Source organism: Vespa crabro, chromosome 9 (assembly GCF_910589235.1).
Source record: "Vespa crabro chromosome 9, iyVesCrab1.2, whole genome shotgun sequence".
Taxonomy (NCBI): domain Eukaryota; kingdom Metazoa; phylum Arthropoda; class Insecta; order Hymenoptera; family Vespidae; genus Vespa; species Vespa crabro.
The window spans coordinates 7087234-7109642 of NC_060963.1; the positions used below are offsets into that span (position 1 = coordinate 7087234).

Consider the following 22409-nt stretch of genomic DNA (forward strand, 5'->3'; position numbering starts at 1 on the left):
TTAAATTATCAAAATCATTTTTATTTACTTCTTTTTATGGCAAATGATAATTAGCAATCATTTTGTAATTGTTACTTTAGCAAGTATAAGTTTTTCATAAAATATAAAGACTTTTACATAATGTTCATATGGCAAAAGATTGTTAGATATGATAGTATTGTACTCGAATGAGATTCTCTTTAATTAGGATTCACATTGTCATAAATGTACATTAAAACAATTAAAAAATTAAGCACCCGATCATCTTATAAAGATGAATGTATTAAAACTCATAATTATGTATAAACTTGCGTCATTTATAGTAACGTAACAATTATGCTAAAATTTTAATTTTTATAAGATCGATACTCCATTTCAAACAGTTACGCACTAATTTCTTGTATTTTAATTATTACTAATTCCAATTACTATTTCATTAACTTTTTTTTTTTACGAACTAAAGATATATTTCTTATTTCTTTAATTCTATTTTATATGTTAATTCTTATATACATATGTTTGCTTATATAAGCTAACAGCTATGTACAAAGTTGGTAACTCACATTAATGGAGTACCGTAAGGACACATCATTTGATTTCAGAATTTATTGCCATAAAATGAGACAATTCGTCCTTCCATGAGTACTTATTTAACTAAGTATCTTTAAATAAAAAGTACAATTACTAGCTTGAGGTAGACCTTGCAACACTATCAAGTAATAAAAACAAATACTATATACCTAGTTAACAGCAGATTTTCTTCACGCCGCTTTCCGGATGTTTCAAATTTTTAACTAAACGACTTGTTCAAAATCAATAGATGACTCATTTTTTTAATGAACATGTTTGCGAGCAACGAGAAAAAATCTTCGGAATTACGATTAAGAATTAATCTTATCATGATTAATAAAAAATGCTCGTCGGAGGACGTACACTTAGTACCAACTCCTTCGATTACTCATATTTAATTGACAACAATTAATTAAGAGGAATTATAAGAAGAACGAAGAAGAATGCGAAGAGACTCATACAAAAAGAGAGAGAGAGAAAGAGAGAGAGAGAGAGAGAGAGAGAGAGAGAGAGAGAGAGAGAGAGAGAGAGAGAGAGAGAGAGAGAGAGAGAGAGAGAGAGAGAGAGAGAGAGAGAGAGAGAGAGAGAGCAATCACGCTTCATCTCAAGAAGAAACATTCAAAGATCATTTACTTCATGCTTAAGCTTGGATCACTATTACGCGTGTTGTTTGTCAATCTCACTCTTTTTAGATTGATCATTAAAAAAGGAATAATAATAATATAAAACAAAGAAGAAATTTAAAAACAATTAAACTGCCATTGGCGTTGGTTTCATGTTAGCTACAGCACTCATTCTTCTTACTGGTCCTGCGAATCTCTTTTCGATTTCTTCGAGTGACCTGCCACGCGTTTCCGGTACCCATACATTGACGAAAATTAAACCGATTGCGCAAATGATTCCAAAGAACCAGAAGGTTCCGTATGCGCCGATCAATCCTTTGAAGTCTTCATAAGTTTTCGTCACTACGAAGGTGCACGTCCAGTTGAAAGCCGTTGCGATACTAGCTGCCGTACCACGGATTCTAGCTGGTAAGATTTCACCCATCATTAGCCAAGGAATAGGGCCAAATCCTAAGGAGAAACCGATGACGTAAATGATCAAGCTGATCAATGGTATCCATCCGATGTTAGATACGTCTGTATCTCCTGTATTTATATAGAAGTACGAGCCAAGGCTGACGAGTGTAATAACCATGGAAACGCCACTGATGTATAGAAGCATTTTTCGACCGAGCTTGTCTATAACCGCTGCAGCGATGAAAGTCGATAAGAAGTTTACAATACCAACGATTATGGTCGAGATGTTTTCGTCGACTGTGCTACCAGCATCCTGTGTATAAGAAAAAAGAAAATACATATATCTCAAGGTTCTAGAATAAACGAAGTGATAGATGAAAAAGAGAAAATGATCAGATACAAACCTTGAAGATTTGAACGGTGTAGAAGATAACAGCGTTGATACCAGACATCTGTTGAAAGAACATGAGACCTAATGAGATCAAAATGGGTTTGAGGTGATTCGGTTTGAGTAATTCTGTTAGTCCATTTTGAATATCTCTCTCGCTTTCTACATGCAACTCTTCGATCGTCGTCAACTCCTCGGTAATATCTACATTTTTACCGCGTAACCATTGAAGAGACTTGCGTGCTCTTTTCGTTTTACCCTTTGAGATATACCATCTTGGGGTTTCCGGGATTGCGAACATCAATACGAGGAATGGTATTGGTAAGGTACTACCTAGCAATGCAAGATACCTCCAGTTCAAATACATACCGGCTATGAAACACATTAGAATACCTATAACAAAAATTAGAATAATTTGAAGATGATTATTATTTCACGTTATCTTAATTGCTATTCGGAATAGAACTTACCGGTGTTACCGAAGGCCGTAGGTAACAAACCTAACGAACCACGAACTTCAGGCTGTATCGTTTCACCCAGATAAACTGGTAGTGATAGAGAAGTTATGCCTACGCAAAAACCACAGATAGCTCGGCCAATTAGAATCATAGGAATATTTTGAGCCAAACCGATGAGAACCCAAGCTAAAACGAGAAACGAGAAACGAGAAATAGAATATTTATTATACATAATGTATTTTGTGTGGAAATAAACCGAACGAGTTATTACATGACGAATGCCACGATGAATGTCGTATTGCATTTACAAATAGTATTTATGCATGGATACAGTTAAGGGGGGATAAAAATGTAATACAGTATGGTAACAGTTAGAAAGCAAAAAATTTTTTGCTTAACGGATGGACGGATATAATGCTAAGGTTCGAAATAATATGCCGTTTGCTTTACTAAAGTGCCATATCACTGAGCATAACTCACAGATTTATTATGCATATGTCTGCACGTGGGAATAATAATGTCAACTATATATACACATAAACGAGAACTCGTTCGAATCCTTATAAATATAATGAACTGTTTGATCTATGCTTTCAAGGTTTAGTAGCCGGACGTGAATCTTAATCTTAATCGTAATTTTCATGAAAAAGGAAAAGAAAAATAGAAAAGATAAAGAATTGACTAACGAGAAAACTTTTCTACGTCAACTTATTACTTAACTTCGAATAATTACAATTAATTTGCGATTTTAATTTAAAGGAAAGGGTAAGCGCAACCAATCGCGACATGGCAACAAATCGCAAGAAAGTATCAAGGTTTATAAACGATATTACGTATTGAGTAATATGTAATTAAGTTCCAAGATAAATATTTAATCAAGCAGGACGAACAAGTAATTCTAAGAAGTAGTTTATTAATGTTTTTTTTTGGTAATTATAAATCAATTGAAACAATTTAATTATTCATGACATGTGCAAAGAGTAATTCATCAATGTGCGAATTTCAATCATTGACAGAGCTTCTGACGATGTATAAACGTCATGACGTTTTTAACATCTTGTTCAGAGTGCGGAAATCAGGTTAAATAAAAAGAAAGAAAAGGAAGAAAAACAAACAACAAAAAGAAAAACGAAAGATATAAAAAATAAGTTTTCAATTTGAAACGCTTACCTACGATAAACGGCACTGCAGTTCCAAGAATAGTATTCCTTCTTCCGAAATATTCGATGAAGGGACCTCCAGCTATACCTCCGAAAAGTGCACTCAGAGGCATGATCGATCCGATCCACATACCCTGAAAAAGATTGATTACAAATATTAATTACATATATTCACGTATACATATATTCAAGTACCGATTGTTTATGTCGTAAATGTCATTCACATTAGTGTGTGGGTATGCATATTGTTTCATACTTAAGAGAGTCGTGCGTGAGATATTGTCGTGTCAAAGTAGTCACGTACGCACGTGAGATGACGAAGAGTATAGGATCAATCATTATATCGTCCTTCGAATTTAAATGAAGCCGAAAGAGAGGGGTCAAGGAGGGAAACCCTTGAGATTATTTATTACTATTCAAGTAATTGCTATTCAATTTGGTTCTTTTTTCTCTTTTGGATATAATCTTAGTTATCGTTAAAAGAAACGAAAAAAAAACCAAAACTTTGGATAGTGGGTACGAAATACGAATGAAGACAAAATAATTTATAAGAATTATTAAAGTCGTAATTGTTTCTACCGATAATCGCGAACACGTGGAAACAATTTGTAATTGTGCACGATATGAGCATAAAAGTTAACTTATGTTATTGTTGTTCATTGCAAATAGTCATCTTCGGGATCGGCGTGTCCATCGATTGGACCAATCGGGTTCGACATCACTGAGGTTCAACATTCGTTCGACCAATCGAATTGTAATCAGGCCATCGCGCCCCTGACCACGCACCAATGACGCACTTAAGGTTAAATTTTTAATCATCTATTGACCTTTCTAATATCGAAGGTTATGCGTATTATACCTTTTGGAATTCTCTATAAGGTTCTCAAAGCATAAGAAAGTGAGATCTCGTTAATAATCTCGAAAAAAAAAACGATAATCGTTTATTGATTCTGTAATACATATTACTTGCAACCTTAACCATCGATTTCGAATTTAGAACGATTCCTGATTGCACATGTTTCGTCTGATATAGATCATTTCGGTATAAATCGATTTAAATCAATTCCATATCAGTAAACACAAGTGTTGATTATGTTAAATGTATCGTAAACAATTTCACTTTTATTAAGAGATAATTTATGAAAAAACTAAATTTATTAGGCTCTATCGACTTTTAGTAACGAAATCGGACTTTTTACTTTTTATTTTATTTTTTCTTTTATTTTTTTTTTGGAATAATTAAAAGAATATTGATTATGGTGATCATTATTCGACAATAAAATTCGTAAAATGTAATTTTATAAATTTTCCAATCGAAGAAATATTATTATCGAAGAAAAAATGTCATAATCAGGGGATATTTGAAAACATACGTGCTCGAATACGTATTTGAGAACCTTGAACATATGACGCTCATGAAAGTAGGATCATGTCTTAATGTACATATTTAAATAAAATATATATTCGATATTACAAGTTACTTATCGGAGCACGTATGTTTAGAAATATTTTCCCATATGATTTTCTTTTTTTATCTAAACCCTTGGTAATGTAATTTTTAATTTTAAAACGTTTTCAAAGAGTTTTCTCTCATAAAAGGATGACTAAATATATAAATTACGATTATTGTTGCATTCATTGTTCATCATTTAATCTACATACATGTAGGTATTTGATAATCTAATGATATTAACATGTAATACATAAACATTATTACTCACCATTTGTTTAGTAACTTCAAAAGTCATCTCGGTCTCATTGCTTTGCATAGAGACAAGGGCTGGCGAGGTGTAGGAAGTCGAATATCCAACAACAAGGGAACCCAATGACAGTGTTAAAGCTGCCAATATCTTTAAAAACACAAAAAAAAATATTTTATTTAAAAAGTCGTTCACAGGTACACACACAGACACATATTTAAAACTAAAGTTTCTATCTTCTTCTTATCTTTTTCCTTCATTTCTATTATTTTTTTTTACATTGGAAGTATTATCATAAACACTTATAATTGTTAGGAACGATTAAGACAAGCACATAGGAAATTGTCGTTTTAAATTTGTAACTTCCTCGTGTATATCGTCGATAATATAATCGAAGGATGTTGTAAACGATACATTTATTTTCTCAACATCATCATCATCTTCTTTTTTCTCGTACCTGAGTAAAAATGGCCTTCGGTTCTGGCGTGTTTCCTGGCACTTCTATATTCACGTGAGTATCAGCTCGCATAAGAATTTTCATGGTTACAAGTATTTAATTTCTTCTACGCTGTCTTTAAATTGATCCAATCGAAAGTAGAACACGTTGATGTATAAAGTACACTTTCGTATCTTCTTATACGTCTTATTATTAATAATAATAATTATTATTATTATTATAACAACAACAACAATACTAATAATAATTATAATAATAAGAAAAACAACGATAATAGTAATAGTAATAGTAATAATAATAATAATAATAATAATAATAATAATAATAATAATAATAATATCAAAAAAAAAAAGTAATAATAGTAAGAAGAAAAAAACGAAACGATAAAAGGTAAAAGATCACTAATCCGCAACAGCAACGAGAACCGATAATACTCGAAATGAAAGAATATGCTTGTCGGCGATTCAAAAGAATCAAGAAAATTACTATCCGAGCGGAAGTTATCGGTGTCAACGGTATAATATAAGCTATTGACACTCGTGGATTGCCGGGTGGTTCTCCTCGTTTATATAGAGGCAATATGCTCTCTTGGGGGGGGGCAGCCCATCCCTTCTCTTTCACAATAAGTCACTGCAAGGTCTGTCGTGTTTCATTCGCGAAGTCTAACAAGTTGTACGCACGCTCGTTTACGATTTCGATTTATTTGTTAGAATCATCTTCAACATAGGATTATCAATTTTAGATAAAAAAAAAATAGAATCATATGTACTTTTTTGCTTTTAGAATACTTTTTCAATAAACCTGTCTTCTTTCTCTTTCGAGGTTTATCAATAGTAATAGTAGAGTAGTAGAGTAGTAGTAGTAATGTAGTAGTAGTAGTAGTAGCAATAATAGTAGTAGTAATTCTTTTAAAGGAAAGTTATCGATAGAAAAACTTTCGCGTATACAAGAGTGGGAAACTAGTTTATTACATAAAATAATTTAAAAGATACTTTCGAAAACAGAGATACGTTGCTTTTTTCGAATTTTCAAACTTTCGCTTGTAATATAAAATTAAATCTTTTTATATGATTTAGAATTTTTCTTAATCTATCTTATCTTTTAAATCTATTTTATTTGTGATAATTTTATGATTTGATATGATATGAAATGATGGTCTTTAAGTTTCGATTTTATGATAAAAATCAAAATATGAAAAAAAACTAAGATATAATATCATTCTCTTTTTATTTTATCATTTTCCTTTTTAATTGACCACATTCAATCGTCATCGATTGTCCAAGAAAAATAAGTGGATATCAATGATTTAGGGTATGGTGTATTCAAATTTAAAAAAAAAAAGTACTGCAAAAAAGAACACCTTGGGAATCATCATATTACTCAAGCAAGGTTAGCAGCGTAACACAAGGTATTGTAAATGACAAGTCGTTTGTCGGGAGGCGCTGTCTCTCTTTTGTAGTATCTCGTTATTGCAAGAATAAACGTGACACGTGTGCAAAGGCCCAACGAAGTAATTGTAGTTAGATGATTAGAATAGCGAGTGTGAAGACAAGTGCACCCTTTTTTAAGTGCTCATCTTTTTTAAGTGCACCCGTTTCTTTTTTTCTATTAATACATTTTCTTTTTCTTATGTATTATCTAAGACACATCGAGATCGAATATTAGACAATTAAGATAAAAGAGAAGAGAGTTTGTACAAAAGAAAAGAAATTACATTCATCCGGTTTCACGTCATATTTTTTTCTTATTGGTAAAGATTTTTTATATTTTCATATTTATTCATTTTTTTCTTCAATTGTTTATTTAAGCGGTATTCATTGACCTGTCGTTTGCAACAACCTCGTGTCGGTCTATCGCGAGAATCTAGTAAGTGAATCAAAAAATGGATCAAGGATTGCGGCCATCCTTGAGACTTTGACGTGAATAGTACGAGATCGCTAAAGGATTAATGGGATATAGTTTCAAAGACAATAAACATACCGCGAAAACCATGGAAACTACGTTCTTAGTATAGTTCAATGCCTTTGGAATGTTTTACATTTTTTTGTTTTCAAAAGCTTATTTTTTTCTTTTTTCTTATTCCAATCAATTAAGATTTATTATTTATAAAATGTAGATTACGCGTAAAAATCCCTGATTCTCTTCTGCATGGTATGTATCCATGGCGGGCCACATAAACGCTCGTACTACTTAAAGGTATTTGATTTTTCTCTTAAGACTTCATTGGTATCAACTTTTCGATTAGCGATCATTTCAGTAGGTATTTTCTGGTAAAAGTTTTTTCTTTTTCTCTTTTTTTTTTGTGAAATTAGAAACTTTTTTATGTTTGTTCTGTTACGTATTAAAAGAAAAATTATTTAAAAAGTTGAAGTATTTTTAATTATCAATCATCAATCATCAATCATATAATCTTTAACCTTTTTGTTTCGAATAGCATATATATATCCTTGAAGAATGGACATTCAAATACGTAGAGTATGTATATATGCCATCGCAAAATTGACGCCCAAATACGAATAGCGTATCGAACATTGTAATTCGTAAGCACTCTATACGTCAGTGTCAACGTCAAATACGACACATTATTTCACAAGTGCGCCGGAGCAAGAAAATTAATATACATTAATCAGTTAATCGTTATCAATATTTTAATTTGCAAACACATATGTTTTCGTATATAAACAGTTATATCGTTCAAAGAAATTAATTTTAGATTTTGGTCATAAAATACAAAATGTGAGAAATCTTTCGAATTTATTAATTAATTATCGAATTAATTACTTTTGCATAACGAACATTCGTAGTAACTAGTTTCCATAGTGGCCTATTTTTGTAATTTGCGGCGTGCGGATCTCGTAAAAAGATACTCATGCGAAGGTTTCTAGTAATGAGAAAGCTTTATCTTGATTAAATAAAATCCTATTATGAAACTTAGTAGCTCGATCCTTATTACTTCTTTTTTATTCATTCTATTCTTATTTCATTTCCAAAAGAAATTTTATGTGAGATTGAAAAAAATTATTCCACTCTTTTCGATTTTACAACCGTGAATATAGTCTTTGAGATAACGATATTGTGCGATAAACACTTGCTCTTTTACATATCTCTTTTGTTTCATTAATATCTTCATTAGAAATTTATACATGTAAATATCGTAATTTATTACAATCATTTTCATTTTTAATTCTTCTATCGACAATGTTCTCATACAATCATGTTTTAATGAACAAATTCTCTGTACTTTTATCTCGAAAAGAATTACAAAAGATATCAAATGAATACAGATATCGATTACTTTGTTTCCAAGGATACGTTGAACTCGATTCATGTCTTTCGTAATTTTCTTTTCTTTTCTTTTTCTTTTTCTTTTTTTTCAAATGAAATGTATCCAAAAGTTTGTTATCTTGTGAAGGAGAAATCAACGATAAAGTAGAACATTAACACATTAGCTGGGATAATGGTACTACTCGTCATAAATATTGAACTTCTCTCGCGATAAATGAATAAATAAATCATTTCTTTTTCATTCCGATTAAAAAGAATAGATAAGACTACTATTAGACATTTATACTTTTTTACGATACATTAATTTATCCAAAGCTTTTTGCTAATATCAGATATTCCCGATTAACAGTTTAAACGAAATATATATACATATATTAATAATTAATAATAATAACAACAATACACACTTACCTGTTTGATGAAACGTTTCGATGATAGTTCTTGATCCTTTTGAAATTGTGATGGTGGTAGACGCTCCACTTCCAGCGTCCCATCTTTATCTTTTTCTTCCTGAGTAGTAGTCATCAGTCCTTTTACCGTAGGCTCGTGGGAATCCTTAGCCAACAATGGATCGATCTGTTTGTAATCGGCGTCGAGACCTTTGTCTAAAGGATCATAGATCCTTGGCCCAGGAAGAGTTTTTTGCGATTGCTGATTGTTGAAAAGCTGATGATTGTTTTTTAGATTCTCGACATAATAACGATTTGCTGACAAGCTGTTGCTACCGCTTAGTGATTGTTTTTTCTCGACGAGAAGGGCTGTTTGACTGTTGAAAGGGCTTGCGTTTGTTGCGAGAGTCGCGTTCGAGGCACAATCCAATGTTATACCCGAACTCGTTGTTGAAGATCTCGCGATCGACGGGACCCTCGTATAATAATTGGGCGAAACGTTGCGCTCCTAAAAGAAAAAATATTATCGATTTTGAATTAAATGATTTTATAAATGATATAATTTTTTAAATGAGAATACGTGATAACAGCAGCATGTTTTTCACACAATGAGATATCTAAAGATTTTGAATGACAATCTAAGTTTACGCTGAATCAAATTTATACAGAAAATTAATAAATTCGTGCCATGTATCATGATAGTAGAGGATGCTAAAAAAAATTGTTCGAAAAAAAATTGTTTATAATTGTAAAGAGCATAATAATCGTTCCTATATATTTGTATGATTTTTAACAATTTTTTTATATTGTTTTTTTAACGATAAAAATGTTAGGGAAATTATGCTTCTTTTTGCAGGATCGGTTACAAAAATTTATAAATTTTATAATCGTCAATCTTCATCTCATTTTGTAATCAATAATTGATGCGTCACGTAATATCATTGTTACGTTTTTCAGATCTACCTTCTCTCATTTTTATCATGTATCCTTAGGACGAATATTAGCTAATCAAGCTAATTTCATTGATCTAATACGCATTGAGAATGAATGAGAATTATGATTTTTATATCACTATAGTTGAAACTGGAAAGATCCAGAAGAAATAGACCGAACTGGATGGTACTGGACTTGAACTGTTTTATTTTGCGATAAACTCACACTATCGGTATATGACGTAAACAAATTTACGTAAAATTGTACAATGGAGGAGAAAGGAAAAAAAATCTTAAGAAGTACGAGTCAAACGAAAAAGAACAAATTTCGCGATCACAAAGGTTAAATTTGATGAAAACATAAAAAAAAATAAATAAAAAAGGAAAATTAATACGACGAAAACGTAATAATAAAAATGATATGAAGTACCTTTATAACGTTTCCCTAAGTGTTCCTTTCCAGAAAAGGAAGACCAATTGCTTTAAAACACTTATCGAAAAAAGTTTTCTTCTTGAATAATTCAACTTTCGAAAGGGTATCTTCTTTCTCGAATTTGTTATTACACGAGGAACTTCGATAGACCAACGGATAAACTTCTTGTTCGAACGTTGAAGTGCAAACGCGAAAGAAAAGAAAAAAAAATAGAGAAAAAAGGATCGATCGAATTTGGATGTTCACAATAACACAGTAACACACTGTAGCACAGTGGTCACTTTGTTGAGGGGATGAAACGCCAATGTTCCAGTATTTATATGGTAGACGTTTATCAAGAATTCTATTGTAAGGAGGGAAAGAGAGCCAGAGAAGACGAGAAAGAAGGAAAGGAAAACAAAGTGGGAGAAATAAGTTCATGTCCACTATCAACGAAGGCAATGACGAAAAGTAATGGGCAAAGAATCGAGCCGCAATGCTTACTGTAAGATTAGATGACTTTTAGCCCGGCTATTGATAACCTTTGATGAACTTTGTGACTAAACTTTGAATCTTTTACTCTTGCGAATTGTTTTCGTTAAACTTTTTTGTCTCTTATGCGTATATTAGGGCTATATACTGCGCTATGGATCTTTTATGAAAATTCTGGACGCTGTCCATCACGCAGAGAGAAGCGAAGCGATCACGTGATTTACCACGATTGTTTATTTCTTGTTAGATTTTTCGAAAGTAATGAGATATGAATACCAATATGATTGCTTGTATCGGTCCATTTATTCGATCGATTATACTATAGAATATATAACAACGAATCTGTATTACGAAAGAAAGATATAATTTTTTTCGTATACGATATTGTAGACTTTATGATCGAACTTCTTGTACTATGCGAATAGAAATAAGAAAAAGATCTTATATAAACGCAGTTATTTCGTAAATATGGAAAATTAATTATTTAATCATCATTTTCGATTAATAATTAACTATTGAAGTTCTTATCGTCGTAAAATTAATTTTTTTTTCTAAACATTTTTTTTCTTTTCTTATTTCCTGATACCAACATTGACATAGCATTGACATTAAGTATTATAAGTCAATTAAAATGATAAGTAAAATGAAAATAATTTTACGAATTCGAAAATAGTTTTGTAATAATACGTAGAATAAAATAAATCAATGATTTACAGTGAGTTCATGAAATATTTGTTCAATGATTTACGACGTTTTAATAATAAAAATATTCTATGATTTAATCTTCTATTAAATAGTTCAACAACGATTTCCGGATTAATACAGTAGTACTATACGGAGTATTTAGTATATCATCTATGAAATAATTGATTAATGTGAATTTAAATATTGAGAAATTTCTTTGTAAACATATGATACGTAGTAATTCGAAATGAATTTTTGTTTGCTATTTAAAATTCGTAAAAATTTAATCGTTCTATAATATCTTCTAAAAATATTTCACTTCATATGTTTATTCATATTTTTTTGTTATCATATATGCGTAGGAAGCGATTTCTTATATTTGATCATCTGTTGTCGAACTTCTTTCAGTAGTAGCGTCAATGTTATGTCAATGGCGGTATCAGTGAAGTTCACTATGTGAACCGTACGTTGATCAAATTACACGTGATAAAGAAAAAATTCGTGTTAACTGCGTATACGATGCAATACATTGAAGTTTTCATTCGGTTGAAAAATATTCGTATTTACGCGAATAATTCGATAGTCGATACATCATCTATCGAGATTTGAAACTCGCGCGTTTCTTGCAACTGCAAAACGTGGAAAAACATTACATCAGCTGAACGTGTATTATATAGAATTATATATAAATATATATATATATATATATATATATATATATATATATATATATACTTCACAGAGGACTTTCTAAATAAATATCGAAATTGATAGGCAAGTTGGAGAACAAACTATCTATCTACTTATCTCGGCTGACAGTAGAAATTCATAAATCGGTTGTAAAATCTGTAAATATGTAATACATCGACTTTCATGTTGATACAGTAATATTTACATACATATATATTTTCATTTTGTGTGTGTTTGTGTACATATATACATAAAGATTTTCGATAACATATGAACAATTCGAAATAATTTCGAGAAAAAAGTTCATCTTCATGAACAAACGCGATCAAGATGAATCATGTGAATTATCATATATATGTGTTAATATATTATAGAGGAAACGAGAGATCCATTATTGTCTATTTATCACGAGAAACGAGCGGTGCTAATGCGATCTATCCTCGTCCAATATTCCGTGAAATCGAATAAGTACGAGAGAACGGTATGATCAAGCACGTCATAGAAAAGTATCGTTGTAAATCAGATAACTGGTATTGTTGGCTATCTTACTCCCACTACAACGATTCATTCTATACGTATTGTTTCACGCAAAGGAAATGAGCGAGACTCGTTGTTTTCCTATCTTTGTCATTAGATTTACGATCTATCTTTGTTGAGTGTTCATAATAGAGATGAAAAGACGGGCCATATGCTCATGAAACGATCTTATAACGATTTCACTTTTCTTCCATGTTCTTGGCACGCGTAATGAAGCACTAGCACGTGCTACAAAGCATGATGATATTCTATACGATTAAGATCCTTCTGATTCTCTCTCTCTCTCTCTCTCTTTCTCTCTCTCTCTCTCTCTCTCTCTCTCTCTCTCTCTTTGATATTTTTATTTTCTAATGAAAATGTAATTTTCAGAAGTTGACATTTATCTACGTGCATATATCATCCAATCTATTTCAATGTATACTTAGTAAAAGATTGTTGACAAGAAAAGTGACATTTCTCCAAAATGATTTATATTTTAAAAATTGCGCATTTAAAGTAATAAATTTATATTAACTCATATCTCTATAAAAAGAATTGGAAATATCAAACAAATTTGTACAAATAATTGAACGAAAATATCTAATTATAATACGTGACGTATTAATAATGCGTCATATATATATTACGCGATGTAATATATATGTAAATACAAGTGTTATTAAAAAATGTGTGTCTGATTGATTATCAAATATGAATTAATGTGTATTGCGTTACTGGAAATGGATAAAACACCTTTAAAACTATTGACATGTAGAAACATGATGCACTTAGTAGTAACGATAAATTATCAACTCATTTGTAAATTGCGGTTCGTGAATTGTAATTAATTCATTCGAAGAGTATCTAATACACTATGTCTTTGTTAAATCTTTTTAGCATGCAATTTAGTTTAGAACTCGGGATACACGTGACATTTCTTTTTACAGAAACATAATTCGTTAAGAATTTGTAGTTAACATAAAAATTGTCGAAAAGAAATCTCTGTTTTGTAGCCAGGAAAATGACGACAATAATATAGTTGTGCTTTTCTCAACGATATTCCATCAAGGTAAATCATTCGAAAAATAAAAAGAAAAAGAATCAACAAACGAACGAACGAACGAATAAATGAAATAAGAAAGCAGGGTAAATAAAAGGACGAAAAGACAAATTGCAGGCTGTGCATCGAAAGCTATCTCTCTAATAGCTGTGGCACGCGGCAATGTACTGAGACAAAATGTTCTATTAATTTTTTATTTATTTATTTATTTTTTCATCAAAGAGAGAGAGAGAGAGAGAGAGAGAGAGAGAGAGAGAGAGAGAGAGCGAGAGAGAGAGAGCGAGAGCGAGAGAGAGAGAGAGAGAGAGAGAGAGAGAGAAATAGATCTTTTCCGTCCGAGACACCCTAATCCTCGATAATATGACATCTCTTTTATAAATATCTTCCCTCTTGAATCCTTTCACTAATATATTTTTATATTTCACATAGTCATTGATATCAACGCGAAATATAAAACGATTTTTTTTGTCTTCTATTTTCTTTTTTTTTTCTTTTTTACTTTGTTCATTTTCTTTTTTTTTTTCTTTTCTTTTTTTTTATTACTTTTACTATCGCAGCAGGACAACGAACTACTTGGGCGGATTTCTATGCGTTGAAGAAGCAGGGTAACTTGATTTAGACATTAGAGCACAATTGATGACGTACCAGCGGCGTAGATGTTTGTGGCTCTTGAAGCATTTTAGCGCTGCGTCCATGACAGTCAACGTAGTCATGAGTTGGTTGCACTGAACTCATTTTCGAGTATAATTTTTCAAAATTACTTTAAAAAATAGCTTGATATTTATATATATATATATATACGGATGCGTATTTAATATATTTATATATTCGATTCGTTATTCAGATGATAGAAATGATTCTTGGAATATATACACGAGTACGTGTATAATGTACTTATATAGCCGATTCGTTGTCAGATGATAGAACTGATTCTTTGATATTCGAAAAGTCTATCTGTGTCTAACGGTTGTCACGATCTGACTGAGAGATGCTGTTTGAACTTCACGATTCAGACGCGTAGAAGATGTGCGAACTAGTCTCAAGTTTTACTCTATGTATTTGGAATATTGAAAATTGCAGCCATTTATGATTCTTTGGAAGCTAACTAATCGGGGGCTGAACGAAATGACTTAAGACCTGTTTGTATAGTAATTTAAGTTACGGCACGGACGATCATTATTTGCATCTGTCTACCAATGCATCGGGCTTTGATTTATTATGTTGAAGCTTAACAAGTCGTATACATATGTATTCAACGATAAGTTCTTTCTCGGGGAAACAAACGTGTTAAAAGATCAGATAACTTCGTAACCTATTGTATCGCTTTTTCTTTGTATTCTTTCCCTTCTTCCGTTCTTCTTTTTTATTTTTGTCTTATGTTTCTTTTTTGTTTTTCATTGAAAATAGAAGAGAAACAGATGAAACCGGTATTGTGCGGATCTGCCAATAACTTTTCTGCATTCTCACTAAAACGTGACTTCAAAAGGCGACTCACATCAATTCCAATGTTAGGCAACCCGTTGTACAAGCGAGCAAATGTGTACAACTAGCTCCAGGCGCAACGATATTACAATGATCTATGATATAATTAATGTCTAAAAGAGTGAATGCGTGTATTTATGGAAAAATGTGTCAATGAATTTTGTGATTGACAAGATAAAAAAAAGAAAGTTGTACAAATAACAATTAATAAATAATTTTGAATACTATTTTGAAAGTTTACAGGCTAAAATCTTCTAACCTTTCGAACTTGCATGTTTCTTAAGGTAATCTAATCGTTAATTGATATGCAGTACAAAATAAAAACATAAGCAAATAAAGCTAAAGAAACGATCGCTGCGAATAGATAAAAGAAAGCACGCCACGAATTGTTAAATGAAAAAGATTTATAATTAATTAAAGTATGAATGTGACAGGTAATGATTGACGTTTTTAAGTTTGTGAATTTCATTCTCGCATGCGATGAATGTTCCCTTTCTGCTACCTACCGTCGTTATAGAAAAAAAAAAAATAGATATAAAATTGTGGAAATAGGTCCGAAGAGATATCGATAAAGCTAATGGTAACAGTCACACACAATAATGTTTATTAAATTTTTCTTGAGTGTTACATGTATGTTTTGCCTCTTTCTTTTCGAAAAAATGAAACTTGCGATAGGAGTTGTGAACGACGAGTCTGCCGCAGACGGTCTTCTGTAAGATCATCCAAACTTCGAAGTTAATTGTTAATATAATTATGCTTAAAGCATTTGCCAAATTTGTCCGTAGGAATTAATCTTTTTTTATATGATAAACACATTAAGATCATATTTCTTACATCTTCTACAAGTCGAAATTACAAACGTTCGAATAATTAACGTATTAGCAAAAATGATTTTTTTTTGTTTTTTTTTTTGTTTTTTTTGTTTTTCTTTTTTAATCAAAAATACAAACAAGACGTATGATTAATAACAGCAACAGGAAACGAGAGAAAAGGATCAAAAGATTCAGCGAAGTACAAAAGTGATACTTCTCCTCGAACGAACTTCTTCGTTCGTACATCAAAAAGGTACATATGTACGAAATTTTCAGACACAATATCGTCTTCTCTTTCCCATACACCTGCTAAACACCTGCTAATCAAAGAAAGATTATTATGATCTCGGAAAAAGTACGTAAAACGACTAATTTTGTTAAGTTAACGTAACTAAAAAATAACAAAATAAATAAATGAAGAAGAAAACCAAAAAATGTAAAAAATGCACGTGTCAAATTTTCGCGCGGTCGAACTAGTTCGTAGTTTCGAAAATGACGCTAGAGGTCGTTGCGAAAAAAGAGGAGGGAAAAGGTAGAGCGGATATCTTCTCAGCGCGAGCTAATAGCGGGTTTTTCGTTTTGAAAGCAAAGGTTGCTTCGCGCGCGCATGCGCATTGCATCGCATCTTTCAAAAAGAATCGATATTTGTCATGCGCACACGTTACGTATATAAGCTCGTAAATGAGCGTGACAAGTTATTGAAGAGAAATGGGAACAAAGAGGAAAGAGACGAAGTACATCGAAGAGAAGTACGCGCATTTTATCGAACATGCCGTATCGTGAATTTCAAGAATAAGGAAAAATAAAGGAAAAAAGAATATAAATCGTCATGAAAGGTAAAATGATTTTAGTTGTTTGAATGTACGTCACACGTATAACAAACGCTTGGTTCGGTACGATTCGGCTCAGCTCGGTTTAGCTCGATCCTCGTAAAAATATAATCTACGATAAGACAATCGTACAAAAGAAAATGGAGAGAGAGAGAGAGAGAGAGAGAGAGAGAGAGAGAGAGAGAGAGAGAGAGAGTGCACGAGCCACTCTCTTTCTCTGTCTGACATACATTTACGTTAGTAATCATCCATCTTATCGATAATTCGACGACGCGTCAACGAGGATAATTCGTGTATTTTTGTCAGAATTTGTTGGAAACGCGTTAGTAAATATATCGTCATTACAGAAAGGAAAATTGGATATGTAATACCATCAATGTATCTACTATTCGAGGAACGAGATCAATAAAATAAAAGAAGCGCAATATTTATGCGCTGCAAAATATTCGAAAGGAAAAATAAAGAAAAATTAAAGAAATCCAAAAGACAATGTATTTGCATGTATATTAGTAAGAAAGGTAAAAAAATAAAACTTATGTTGCTGGCTCGAGGCTGAGAACATGATCGCCGTTGTTGTGTCAGTGGCCGCATATCGTGGAACTTTCCAGAAGCTTAGAGAAGGAGAAAGAGGAACGAAGATGGAACGTTAGCGGCAGCCGTGAACCGATCAAGGATAAAGGAAGAATGAACAAGAACAAAACAAGAAAGCCAGGTGTATATATGAGAAAAACGTATACTGATCGCATGGAAAATAAAATGATTTTTTATAAATAAAGTCAATGATAAAAGAAAGAATGTTTAGAAATGAAGCGAGAAATGAAGCATTATTGAGAAATAAAAAGAAATTTAAAAAAAAAAATAAAAAAAAAAGAGGAAGAAAAAGAGAAAGGACATCGTATGTAGGGTAGAGTAAGCTTCGCTTACCTTCGTTTTTGCGAAGGGCACTAGGCACAGGGGCCATGGTTGCATGATTTGTCTTCTCTGCGTGCTAGACGGCATCATGTTTTGCGTTGTAATGCCGGCTCTCTTTTTCAAACGGCTATCTGTCACCATGCACCGTCGTTGTAGTATTCAATCAATTACAAGTATCGGTGAACGTAGTATTCGGTAGTATTCGTCGTTGTCCTCACTCTCTCTTTCTCTCTCTCTCTCTCTCTCTCTCTCTCTTTTTAGATCGTAGTATCGTGTGATTTCTCAATGAAACAGAACCAATATCGAAGTTCTCCTTTTATCTGTCAGTGGTAGATGCTACACGTAATAGATGAGATATATAAAAGGGGATGGTACTTGCGCAGTAACTACCAGAATGCCCCTATCGGTCCAGGATGTAACTGCATTTGTCTGCTTTCTATCTTTCAACTTTGTTACGACAGAGCGTGCGCATACTCAATACACGTGGCTTTGTTATGACAACAAAAAATTATTATCCGCTAGCTACCGGTTACTGTAACTGTTGTTATCCTCCTTCTATCAATCCCACTTTCTTCTTTATTATAATCAAAGTTTCTCTAATCACAGTTGAATCAGATATTTCTTGACGATGGTATGTATAGTGATATGTTGTTTGGTACGTTACTGTTCAACCCTCGTGAAGCGATACCAGGAACGTCTAAAGTCTAAATGACGCCTCGTGGCGCCTATACTGTGGTAACTACCTCGCTTTACCACCACCACAACCACCAGCACCGCCACTACCACCGTTCGTTATAGTCGTCTTACGGCGATTGCTTCCTCTATATTTTACTGCTGCCTGCACTCCTCTCGACCAGCTGCTATAGTTATGTCTATTCTTGTCTTAATTTTCTCTATCCTTCTTTTCACTACTATTTCCTTTGAATTGTTTCTTTCTGGAATCGTAAAAAGTCTATTCCATCTACTCTATCTTCTACTTTCTTTCTCCTTAAGATTATTTTCTTCAATGAAACTCAATGAAGAATTTATTTCGGCGCGAAATTCAAAGTACGTTTCGATAATCAAATACGATTAATAATCTGTTGTATATATTTATCGCGGTGGTCACACCGATGAAAGGATACGATGCACGTGTTATTACTCGTATGTTTTTGGAAGGTTTGCTAATCAGATCGGGGGGTTTGTCTCTTTTATATAGACGCCGTTGCAGACGCAAGCACCGCCCACTTCTTTTCTTGGGGCGCGTTCCTGACCATATGGTGGGGATAGAAGCGAGCCACGACGACCCGACGTTGGGAGTCGCGTGAATTACCCGCGGATTGGAAACCGTGTTATGTCGATTTTACGTATGTGTATATGTATATATATATATATATATATATATATATATATATATAACATTTGATCTATATAAATCATTCTATATAAATCATATAAATCATTCTATGGAATAATTCATCAATAATACAATGCATATTTACGAAGTGGTTGCGTCAATGGTCGAAACTCGCACATTGGTTTCATTTTTCTCTCTATCCTTCCTTAAAATCTATATTTTCGATATGGTCATTCGTTGTTACGCGCGTCAGGTCTCGTATATATTCATTTATTTGGACGAAGTGATTTTATGGGCATGCGCGAGAGACAAGCACGTCCTCTTGCTCCTTCATATTCCTCTCCACGTTCCTTCACCCATTCTATTTGACTTTTGATATATTCGTCTGTTCTCTACTCTATGTAGATGAACCTGTCGTGAAATGTGGTCTTTAGTCGGAAAGGAAGAAATAAGAACAAAACCAACAAAAAACAAGATATTATTACGTATTACTATTTGCCTACCTAATCATGATGCAATCTATTTATCTACAGAGATATATTTCTTTACATGTTAAACCATTAAAAATTTTAAACACGAAGTAAAATTTCTTTTTTTTATTCTATAGAAAATCATATATCCAATTGTATTTTTTTAAAAAGAAAAGAGATCTATCATTCGAAGTTTATTATCGGTCTGAAAAAAAAAAGAAAAAAAGAAAGAACAAAAAAAAAACAGAAAAACGAGAAGAAAAAAACAGGAAAAGGAAAAGAAATAACAAGAAATGTTATTCTGTTCATTACATTGTGTCTAAAGATGAGAAGAAACAGAGATAACAAAATGATGATCTTTCGTTCAAATCACAATTATTTCTACGATAAAAGGGACAATTCCTTTAATGACAAATTGATGATAAGCCGAATATAATACATCGAAAACATATCGATTATGAGAAACCAAGTACATTCGAACGGTGACGATAGTAACAACTTCTCAGATCTCCCGTAGAAGGTTCGAGTCGTTCGACCTCGTTCGGCAACGTACTCGTCCGTATACAGTCGCCAGACTTGTCTTTCCCTTTCTCTATCTTTCTCTCTCTTTCTCTCTTTCTTGCTCTCTCTCCGTCTCTCTCTCTCTTTCTCTTTCTCTCTCTTTCTTTCTTTTTCTCGTTCGCTTGCTTTCTGCACACACGCCTATCCGCACGTACGCTTGGCATCCCTCTCTCCTGGAAGTCTTATTACCGCTTCTTCTTTCTTCCGTATCTTTCTTCTCCACAAACTTGCCTTCCCCAAGTTAGTCCGGACGTTAGTAGATACACCTTCTCGTGTGTGTGTATGCACGTACATACACACACACACACACACATGTCGCTACTTGCACGCGTGTTCGTGTCGTGTACGTGAATCGCCGGCAATCTCTGTCAAAGGGCGTTTGGAACTTGCCGAGCTTGCATCATGAACAGAAAGATAATAGGGTGCATTTCTTCGTAAAAGTTTCGTCGTTATTTTCGATGGATTCAATAATAACAAATGACATTGAAAGAACTTTTTATTTTAATTAACATTAGCTGATTAATTATAGAATTTATTAATAGAATCTGAATTAATAGAATAGAATTTTTATGATAAAAATCTTGAGCAACGAATATATATACAACGAATGTATACACATATATGTACACACATCACCAGGCAAAGAAAGTCTCGCTTACGAAATTTATTTCGAAGGATATACGTCGTTCTCGGTTGTTCTAACAATATATAGACAGATCAAAAATAAAATACGTATGTTCGACTTGAATATCGTTTCGCGAGAGAATATTTCAGTCATGACGCAAAAGTTTCAGCTAAATTTTTTTTAACCGGAGATATACTTTGATAAACTTAACTGTGACGCAGGAAATTTAATAAAACTTTCCACACGTGTGTTTGTGTGTGTGTTTAGGTACATATATAAATATTATAAATGTATTTATTTAATTTTCTTTTGGCACAAATTCGTAACTACATCTTTTTTCAAGGCATAAACTAACTTTCTACTTCTTTTAATAATATATACGATTGAACAAAATTTTATGATCTGAAACATTAATGGTTTTAGATATTGCATTGTACAATAGATGTTCAAATTTTTTTATAATTTTATTCTATTTTGTAAAAATTTTATTCTTTTTAATAATGATGCATATGTACGAATAGAAAGAAATTGAAAAATCTAAAACAATTATGATTTAGGTATAGCATTAACAGATAATTAACAAAAACAAATTTTATGTCTATTATTAGATACAATTTTTTCTTTTCATTAACATTAATTATTCATTAAATATATCTTTAACACATAATTAACTTTTTATCCCTATTAATATAAAATCGCCATTATCATTATATAATTTATTTATTTTTAATATATATTCTAACCAACAAATTAAATTTATAAGATTTTTTAAATTTTAGTGATACGTTTTTTTTCCTATTTTATTTTAATTATAATAAAACTTATTATTTGTATAGGTACATTTAACAAATTTTATTTTATAAATATTATATTTTATTGATTTAAAGTAATTATATATATTATATTGTAATTAAACAATTTTTATATACATATACAACAATTTATATATATATATATATATATATATATATATATATACACAAGAAAAAAGAACATATGTTTATATGAACTTTTTTTTATTGTTTTCTTATGTAGAATCCACTGCCGAACAGTTTACTAAAGCTATTGGAGCTGTATATAACCTGTATGTGTGTGTTTATAGTATATATATATACACATATATATACATGTATATACATATACACACATACATATATATATATATGTTACGTATTATTAATGATAGATCT

The 22409-nt window shown here is 31.9% G+C and overlaps 2 protein-coding genes and 1 long non-coding RNA gene across 6 annotated transcripts in view; 2 read left to right on the forward strand and 1 right to left on the reverse strand.

The window, feature by feature from the left end:
* On the reverse strand, positions 1-19396 carry LOC124427040 (facilitated trehalose transporter Tret1-like). 3 transcript variants are annotated; one of them, XM_046969473.1, is made up of 7 exons: positions 18240-19396; positions 9428-9913; positions 5296-5424; positions 3585-3708; positions 2427-2600; positions 1973-2349; positions 1-1881 (listed from the first exon to the last, which is right to left on the reverse strand). In XM_046969473.1, exons 1-7 carry the CDS (start codon positions 18366-18368, stop codon positions 1300-1302), a joined length of 2001 nt encoding a protein of 666 aa, XP_046825429.1. In that variant the 5' UTR covers positions 18369-19396; the 3' UTR covers positions 1-1299. The 3 variants fall into 3 exon arrangements, with proteins under 3 accessions (XP_046825429.1, XP_046825430.1, XP_046825431.1); XM_046969474.1 differs by lacking the exon at positions 18240-19396 and adding an exon at positions 14837-14941; XM_046969475.1 differs by lacking the exons at positions 9428-9913; positions 18240-19396 and adding an exon at positions 5732-6015.
* Positions 1-22409, forward strand: part of LOC124427042 (RING-box protein 2) — a 34308-nt gene that overhangs the window by 5007 nt on the left and 6892 nt on the right. The window lies entirely within an intron of this gene.
* LOC124427044 overlaps positions 16812-22409 on the forward strand; it is a 12219-nt gene continuing 6621 nt past the window's right edge. Inside the window, exons 1-2 of the long non-coding RNA XR_006942857.1 lie at positions 16812-17321; positions 19426-19573. This is a non-coding gene — a long non-coding RNA (uncharacterized LOC124427044). The remainder of the gene's footprint in view (positions 17322-19425; positions 19574-22409) is intronic.

What these genes read in the sequence shown, in the direction of transcription:
- LOC124427040 (XM_046969473.1), bottom strand. Translation starts at nt 18,368, where the DNA reads ATGGTGACAGATAGCCGTTTGAAAAAGAGAGCCGGCATTACAACGCAA. An exon ending in CGAAACGTTTCATCAAACAG is followed by an intron (nt 5,425 to 9,427) that starts GTAAGTGTGTAT and finishes GTGTTTTTAAAG; the next exon opens with ATATTGGCAGCTTTAACACT. An exon ending in TTGAAGTTACTAAACAAATG is followed by an intron (nt 3,709 to 5,295) that starts GTGAGTAATAAT and finishes AATCTTTTTCAG; the next exon opens with GGTATGTGGATCGGATCGAT.